At 43.0% G+C, this 9,299-nt stretch overlaps 1 protein-coding gene across 1 annotated transcript in view; it reads right to left on the bottom strand.

Moving 5' to 3' along the window:
- Positions 1 to 9,299, bottom strand: part of ptprr (protein tyrosine phosphatase receptor type R) — a 52,808-nt gene that overhangs the window by 1,887 nt on the left and 41,622 nt on the right. The window contains exons 9-15 of the mRNA XM_050037857.1: positions 6,461 to 6,650; positions 4,602 to 4,686; positions 2,194 to 2,273; positions 1,254 to 1,391; positions 778 to 888; positions 536 to 693; positions 333 to 446 (exon numbers count right to left, since the gene is read on the bottom strand). Coding sequence (XP_049893814.1) covers positions 333 to 446; positions 536 to 693; positions 778 to 888; positions 1,254 to 1,391; positions 2,194 to 2,273; positions 4,602 to 4,686; positions 6,461 to 6,650 — 876 coding nt within the window. The remainder of the gene's footprint in view (positions 1 to 332; positions 447 to 535; positions 694 to 777; positions 889 to 1,253; positions 1,392 to 2,193; positions 2,274 to 4,601; positions 4,687 to 6,460; positions 6,651 to 9,299) is intronic.

The following is a 9,299-nucleotide window of genomic DNA, read 5'->3' as shown; positions in this document are numbered from 1 at the left end:
GTGAGGACTCTAAAACTTCACCTGAGCCTCCCTCGGCATATGGGTGAGTAGATAATGGCTGAATTTTCATTTTTGGGTGCACTATCCCTTTAATCAAACATCAACTTCAAAACATAATAAACCAAACATTTAAAATGCAGAAAACTGTGGCTTTAGACAAAACTCTGAATGTACAAGCGTTGTGAGGACACACTGAAATTATGGGGACATGGTGACGAGAGGCTCCTAACAAGGTCAACAACTTGTTGTTAAACTTGTAAAGGCCTTAGTCATTTAATCAATAAAGTGTCCTTGCAGTTATAGTAGATGAAACGTTTGTATGTCTGTGTCACCTGTCAGCTCGCAGTCGGCAGGTGATGCTCAGAACATCCACCACTCCCTCCAGCTGCAGCTGTCGACAGCCTATCGTCGTGGCGATAAAGCAGCCTGTTCTGCCAATCCCAGCGCTGCAAGCAAAGGAGCATGGGTAATGGAGTTATTTCAAACCTTAACAGCAGCAGAAGAAGAAAAGTGTCCCAGTTCACTCTGTCTCTACCTGCAGTGGACGATGACCGGTCCAATGACGGCAGCCGTCCGTCTGTCTGTCTCAACGTCGGTCATCAGCTGCAGCAGCGGCATCGTGGAGTCGGGGGTTTTGTGGTCGGGCCATGATGTGTACCAGTAATGCTGCAGCACGCGGGTTTGATTGCCACACTGCACACAGCAACACATAAAATCTGAATCCCAACACAAACTATTAACACAGACAGAAACAACAGAAATATAAAGTGTGTGTACCTTGAGTGTGAGGCTGCGAGTGGTGTAGTGTTCACACTCTCTGATGCTGTTCACCAACACCTCCACCTTCCCATAGATTCCCCTCTTCTCCGGCCAGTACAGGACACACTTCTACACAGACAGAGACAGAGACAGAGACACAGACAGAGACAGAGACAGAGACAGAGACACAGACAGAGACAGAGACAGAGACACAGACAGAGACACAGACAGAGACACAGACAGAGACAGGGGGACAACCGTCAAAGGATCGTACATTATCCCATCCCACAATTTCGTTTCTAACTTTCCATGTTTGTTTGTTCCTATTCTGGGTTCCACTTTCCAAAAATAAATACAGAACCTGTCAGATGGAGAACTGGACTTCAACCTCATCATCATCATCATCATCATCATCATCATCATCATCATCATCCACCTTTCCTGCTTTGTTTTCTAAATGTTATTAAACTTTATTTAAACACCCGTCACATTACCTCGTTCTTCTCCTTCAGTTTGGTGATCATGACGATGACGGGTGCCTCCTCCTGCCACGCCATCTGCCAGAAGTCGTTCACCGTGTTCACCATGGGACCCTGGGTGGCGATGAATGCCTTCTCTTCACCTAGGTAACCCTAGAACAAGAGCCAATCACATGACAGTGTTGGCAATTTAAAGAATGAATGAACATGAAGCTGGAAGACTTCATAACGTAAGGAATTTATTTATAACGTCACTTTTTCTGACAGCAGTAGAGCTAAAATATATCATGATTTTATTATTAATCATTGGTGCATTGGTGGAGGTCTACGCTGTCAGTGCCCTTCATATTTCATATATTTATCATACACAGCGTTAGTGTGCACAGTACGATGAAGAATTTGTTCTCTCATGTGGTCTGACAGTGTAAATTGTTTCAGTGGAGTTTCCTGCCAGGAAGAAAGTCTATTGTATGGGAGTCTGAGAGCGACATTACAGACTTCTGCAGGAGTATACTTTCACTGCATGTGTGTGTGTGTGTGTGTGTGTGTGTGAGACATTCCAGATAGATGATGTGATAATGTCAGTGTGTTGCGATCGTTTCCAGGTTTAGAGACGATCTAACAAACAAATGTCATCATCCCGATGAACAACACAACTGAAGAAACGACCGTCACCTGAAGACAAAAGCACTGATTTTTTTTTAGCCTGAACAAGTGAGAAAACACAGTGAACTACACTCAAAATGGCGGCAGACTACATGGTGTAACAACAACCTCCAAACACACCACGAACACATGATGTCATGTTGGACTGAACCAGAACAAAAGGGACAAAAGGCGAGGAACTGGAGCTTAAAAGCTGCATCGTGTGTGAAACAGTGGATGGAATAATGTGGCAACATCAGAAAACTAAAAACTAATGTTGTCTGTATCTGTGCAGACTGATACGACTCACCCGTATGTAGTTAGCGTTGATGTAGGAGCTCAGCAAGTCGTTGCAGCTCTTTGACTTCAGGATCACTCTGGAATGAGGATCTAGGACAGATGGCAAGGAGAGGAGATGAGGACACAAGGGAGGGAGGAAGGTCATTTTGGATTCACTGTGCGCTCCAATACCTATACTACAAAACTATACAGTACGCCAGAAAAAGATTAAGTATGTAGTATTGTCAAACGCAGTATGACAAAAATACCAGGATATTCCACTACACCCGGTTGAATTCTGCAGTCTGCAAGCCGACATGATTTTTCTGGCTGTTCTGACCCACAATCCTTTGTGCAGCCGTAGATTTGTCACATCGACTGAGCTGCAGACGGATGACAGCTTGACAACTCATTGAAGTCTGTCAGAAGTCTCAATGATGGATGGCAGCACATTCAGGTGACTGAGGACCAGTTAATAACAGGAATATGAACTGTTTAATTAAACAAAAGATCATATAATATAATTATATAATTATATGAATATAATATGTTACAAACTATAATGTATGCAGTTATTATTTACTGCAAAATACAGCATCAGCGCTCTCCAGGTTGACTTCCGTCCCCCGTGAGCTTTGTTTCATCTCCAAGGTAACAGTATGAGTAAGAGGGTCAAAGTTCAGGGCGTAACAGTATGTGGAAGTGGTACGTCTCCATTGTGTGCATACTGCATTTAAAAGGACGTGCTTTTAAAGGACAGCTGCAGGTTTGATCCTGACTCACTTATCACTCTTTTAAACTCGGTCTGTACGTGATCTCGAGCCCTTTTTCATCTTGGTTTCCAGGTTCTTTTCAAACTAAGTCGTGTGTTTGTTTTGTGTCATTCTGGACTTGATCTTGAACTGCTTTTAGACTCAGTCTTGACTTGATCTAAACCCCCTTTCAGATTTGGTCTCATGCTCCTGTTGAACTTAGTCTTGACTTGATTTAATGTCTGTTTTAGACTCAGTCTAAACCTCTAAATCAGAGGTTCTCCATCATTCTTCAGGAGTTCTGCTGGGATCAACAGATGTGAAGTCTGGCGGCTGGTGGCTGCTTGCTCCGCTGCCATTTAGCGGCTACCAAGCGGAGCTAACTGCTAACAGCCACCACTGCAACTAACAACCTCTAGAAATCCATTCAGCAGCTCCACCATCCACAGCCAGACACACACAGCTGCTCCAGTGTGACTGTTTCTGCTGGCTACTGAAACATCATGGCACAGACTATTTACTGGAGTTTATTTACTGGAGCATTTGAAGATAATGACAAACACAGCGGTTCTCGGCTTTCAATGTCCAATAGTCCACCACGAACATTTTCGCCACGTCTTGTCTCGTCAACAAAAATGAAACATAGATTTTGTCTTAGTTTTTGTTGTCAAGATCTATTTTTAGCTCGTCTCATTTCCGTCATGGAAAAATGGACGTTGATGAAAAAGCTTTGTCATAGTTATGGTCAAAAACATGTTTTGTGAGGTCACAGTGACCTTGACCTTTGACCACCAAATTCTAAATAGTTCATTCTTGAGTCTAAGTGGACCTTTGAACCAAATTTGAAGAAATTCCCTGAAGATGTTCTCGACATATCACGTTCACGAGAATGGGACAGACGAATGTATAGGCGTACGGACGTATGTATGGACGGATGGACAACCCAAAAACATACTGCCTCTGGCCACGGCTATCCCCAACACTGAGGCATAATTAATATTATCCATTCAACTACTACATTTTTGGAAACACATATAAATCATTAAATGTTTGTGCCACAGACCCACTTTTAGAATCACTACTCTAAATGTTATCTAGGTCTGATTTTCGACTCCTGACTCAGTGTCGAGCCTCTCTTCCATTTCAGCTCAAACTGTGCTGACCACGGCCCCGGACAGAGCCACGAACATTTCAGAAAAGATGAAACTCGAACACAGGAAGTGGTTTGATTGACAGCAGCTATAGGTGAGCATTCCTTACTCTTGATTGGCCGGAAGGAAGGAAGGAACCCCCCTCCTTTACTGTGTATTGATAACCCCGCCCCCTCTCCAAAACAAGAGTGTCCGAACTAAAAACTGTCATGTGTGTGTATGTGTGTGTTACATAACGTCTTAATCAGGCTAAGTGCTTGGCTGGCGGTGTGAGAACAAACTGTTCTCTGAGGAACATGTATTGTTCCAGTGTGTGTGTGTGTGTGTGTGTGTGCAGGGAAGAGGGAGGTGCGATTTTAACTCGTCCTTGAGGTTGATGGCCTTTGACTTTGAGCTCCTCCCACATAATAAAACAACTTCCTGGTTCAATAGGAAATGAGAGACAAGGACTGTTTTGGGACGGTTTCTGCTTCCTAGCAACACTGAGATTATTTCACAGACACACACACACACACACACACACACACAGCACTCACTGGGCAGTATGGTCTTGTATCTGTTCTTGGTCCCGTGGTTTGGAATATCAAGCTCTTTGGGATCGATGAAATTCATGGGGATTTCCTGAGATGGAAAAAAAGACGTTCAGTGTTAGAAATGTGTTAAAGAATTAATCCTGCAGCTGCACTGACAACCAGACAGGTACATTTACCTACAAGCACCCTGACTGACATGTAACGACTCAGTCGGTACACCTGGAAAGGTTCTGTATTGATAAAAAGTCTATACCATCAATTAATCAATATCTTAGTTTGTAGGAATATATGTTATATATCTGTTGCAGCTCTTTTGTTTATTATTTAACAGACTTCTTACAGTGTTGACTGCTGCTTTATAATAGTCCATGTTTCCAGATGGTTCTGGTAGTCCTTGGTTTCTGGTTTGGAGACCAGACTGCTGCATGGTCACTCCCCCTGAACACTGGCCGCACCGCTCTGCTGCCGCCTCTGAACGGAGCACAGCAGTGATCCACAGCAGGAACAGGACAGCGCCTCACATTTCCACCATCACACCAGTCAACTGAAACAGCCCTGGTAAAAATCACCAATGACCTCCTGCGCGCAGCTGACTCTGGACTGCTCACCATCCTTATCCTCCTCGATCTCAGCGCCCCCACTACTCCTGGAACGCATGGCTGAAATTGGGATCACTGGTGTTGCACTTTTCGTGGTTCACGTCATATCTTACTGACAGACAACAGTTTGTCCAGATGAGGAACCACAGGTCGAGGTGTTCTGCTGTGTCAATGGGTGTCCCCCAGGGGTCAGTATTGGGTCCACTTTTATTCATCATCCACCTCACTCCCCTGGACACAATCCTCCGTCACCATGGTGTTCATTTCCACTGCTATGCAGACGACACACAGGTCTACATCTCCACCAAACCCTCCACTGCCCCTCCTCCCACCTCCCTCACCACCTGCCTTCAGGACATCAGGAGTTGGATGAGCAGGAACTTCCTGAAACTCAATGGAAGCAAAACCGAGGCCCTGCTCATTGGTTCCAAAAACACCCCGTCCAAAATTCAAAGCACCCAGGTGATTGACAGAGAATGCTTCAAATTACAGTAAAATTAAGTACAGTAAGCACAATTTTAACGATTCACAACCAGTAACAGCCAGTGGGTTCCCCGGGTCACTCACTGGGCCCAGTTTTAGAACAATCGAGTATTAAATATCTGGCAATCCTTATTCACCGTTAAGCACAGGTCAGGATCAAAGGACATTACAGTTCCTGATATCCCGTTGGAAACCGATGCTCAACACCTGTACAATGGCTAACAGGATGCTAGTTCACTTGATGCCCATTCTTCTCCACCTTTCTTCGATGTTTATTGATGTTTAAATTTACAAACCTCGACCTGGCTAGCAGCTAGCTAGCAAGAAGTCAGCAGAAAGAGAGTTTACAGATTACATTACATTATGATTTCCTGCAGCCACTCGCCACCACCGTCCAAAGCCAAGCACAAAAACCACCACCAAGACTCGTAAAATTGACATAAGAGCCTGAATTTAGCACAAATTTAGCGGAGCTGGCAGAGAGGCGACTGGAAAGGTCCGCACTTCTATATCGCGTCATTGTTACGACATGTTCCTGTTGTATCTGATATGAGATGAGCTGTTAGGGTGCTGGAGTATCACAGCTGGAATTCAGCTATCTGTTTTATTTTTGTCTGTTTTTAAGTAGTTTGAAAATACTCTTCAACCAGCCAAATCAAGGTGCTTGGTGGGCGGGACTTGAACTGCCAACCTTGTGTTTCTCAGTGAAGCCTTCCTGCCTCAACATTTAAACTAAAGAAAAGAGTGAATGTGAGATGAATGATGTGTTTAAGGACTCACAGCGAACTCGGCGTGCAGCTTGTGTGTGTTGATGACGACGTCGCGGAGCTGCTGTCGCGTCAGAGGCCGGCCAGCTGACAGCAGGTACTCCCTGGCCGCCGCCTCCCTGGGGGTTACCACGGCAACGTTGAGTGGCTCCACAGAGCCGAGAGCCGACATGTCCAACACCAGAGAGACGTTAGAGCCGCGTCTGGAGGAGCGAGAGGGTGATGGAGGGAGGACAGGGAGGAAGGAAAGAGAAGATAATAATGTTAGAAATGAACAAGGCAAGAAGTTTCTCTTCCTTCCTGTGTTTCATTCATCGAGTTTATTGACCTGTGCTTTGTGGTTTATAACAACATGTTCTCCACAGTTACTGCGCTGATGAAGTTCAGACTAATATCATCTGGAGTTTACAGACATGACAGTTTTCTAAAAAGGAAATAAAACTTCAGAGGAAAACCACAATTGTCTACCAGACGGAGAGATTCAGGAAATGAGTTACTCATGTCAAGACACATTTATGAGACATTAAATCACATTTACTCTGACGACATCATGAGTTATTCGGTTAGATAACAGTATGAGAATTACTAAATAAAAACTATGATACAGTAAGTAATTTTTTTTAAATAAGATACTTAATCAAAATAAGGACATTTATCAAGTCAAAATTGATGATATTTATGAGATGACTTTTATAAACAGGAATTTGAACAAAATTATTAGATTAAATACTTTAAAATAATGGGTTTATCTGAATTGAAATTAGGAGTGAAGGAAAGTTCTTCTTAAACTAAATCAAATTAAATTATCAAATGGCTACATTCTTTTATTTGTTTTTAAATTAAATATGAAAATGAACTGAATTAATTTTTTAAAACTAAATTAAATGGTTTTAATTTTTGACCAGGCCCTGGGTGAGTGAATGAAAATGGAAAATGAATGGTTTCATTTTAATAGAGGATCTACTTTTTAAATTAAATTAATTAACTATTAAACTGTTGCATTCATAGCAGGAATTTCTTTTTGACTAAATTAAGATAAATTAAATTAAGTGAATGATTAAATTTCTATAGATAATTTATTTTTTAAAGTAAGTTAAAATATCAAATTGTTGAATCAATATATAGAGGATTTTGTTAATTAAATAATAGAATTTCAATTGGGTTTTTTTTTCAAATTAAATTAAATTAATACATTTACATAAAGCAGGGCTTCTCAAAATTGTTTTATAGATTTTTTTTTTAGAATTATGATGTTTTAAATTAACATTTTTTAAAACTCCCACGTAGCCCCTGAAGCATTTGAGAAACACTGCTAAAGAGGATTTTTTTCATTTCGTTCATTAAATTGAAATAAATGAAACGGTTGCCTGTAAATGGAGGATTTATTTTTTAAAATGTGAATTAAGAAAGTTTGACAGAATTTCAAGTTAAATTCGTTACAGGAACAAAACTGCTGAACTGATTTCAGACGAACAGCGATTTCTGTGCGTTTGTCAGAACAGAAGACGACGACGACTGAGCAGAAAAGACAAGGTGTGCTTTGGCGGGGTGTGGGTGGCGGACTCTCTCCGTCTGGCTACGTGTCAGCCGGCTTCCTCTCCAGGATGCTGTTACTTCCTATTCGTCTGATTGCTGATTGGCTGCCATCCAGAGTGGACAGCACACACACACACACACACACACACACACACACACAGACACCAAGAAAAACATCCTGTTCTCACTCTGAGCCTGAAATCTTCCTTCCCGCTCTTACCTTAAGGATCACAGGGTGTTCTCCACACTTTAACACCCTCGCTCTGAACGCTGATGTAACCAGAACAAAATGGCCGCCCAGGTTCAAACCCGCAAGTCAACGGAAGAGTTACGAGCAGCAGATAACGGCTAAAGTGCTCGCCGCCGAGCGGAGGCGCAGATAAAGATGTTTTCTTTACTCTTATGAAACACCTCAGAGGGAGAGTTACGAAAGAGCCGTTAAAGCAACATTCTGAGGTGACATTTTGAAAAATGAGGTTGATTTTATTTTACCAACAAAATCCATGTTTCTCACGCCCAAACTTTGTTTTAAAACTCGTGGAAAATTAAACTTTGAACGGTCCTTCAGCACTGAAAGACGGATTCTGACACTGTGAGAAAACAAGTAGAAGTTCTGCTACTTAAAAGTATGTAGTAATTATTAGTGTGTGTCATTTTCCTGCTGTAGATGTTTAAAGTTGAGCTCATTTTAACTCCTTTATATCCTGTCAGGTAGTTTAATCTACAGCGATGCATCATGGTCTATAAGATCATCATCTGTTCGTAGCGTGGCCGTCCTGTGAGAAACACACATCTCGAAAAAAGTCCCCCCAAAAAAACCTGTTCTCAGCTTTGTGACGACGGCTTTTCCAGCTGATCCCAGAGGGTTTTTAAAGAGTTTATTTAGCTCAAGTAGGAGGAGAGTTTCTCAGCACATAAAGGAACACTCCATCCTTCAGTTAATCACAAACATCAACACATCTGGTTTCCTCCTCTCTTCATGTGCTGCTCAGGTTCATTTTGTTTTGTTGCTTTGTTTTTCCCGGCTCAACCAACAGCCTGCCAACACACTTCCCATAATCAGGCTGAACTGCCCAAAAATATTTTTGTACCAGGAGGAACCCAGGGCCCTCTGCACCAGGAGGAACTCAGGGCCCTCTGCACCAGGAGGAACCCAGGGCCCTCTGCACCAGGAGGAACCCAGGGCCCTCTGCACCAGGAGGAACCCAGGGCCCTCTGCACCAGGAGGAACCCAGGGCCCTCTGCACCAGGAGGAACCCAGGGCCCTCTGCACCAGCAGGAACCCAGGGCCCGCGCCACCAGGGGGAACCCAGGGC

This window comes from Epinephelus moara, chromosome 24 (genome assembly GCF_006386435.1).
Source record: "Epinephelus moara isolate mb chromosome 24, YSFRI_EMoa_1.0, whole genome shotgun sequence".
NCBI classification, from domain to species: domain Eukaryota; kingdom Metazoa; phylum Chordata; class Actinopteri; order Perciformes; family Serranidae; genus Epinephelus; species Epinephelus moara.
The sequence above is the reverse complement of the archived record's forward strand: the minus strand, read 5'-3'. Positions and strand labels throughout refer to the sequence as shown.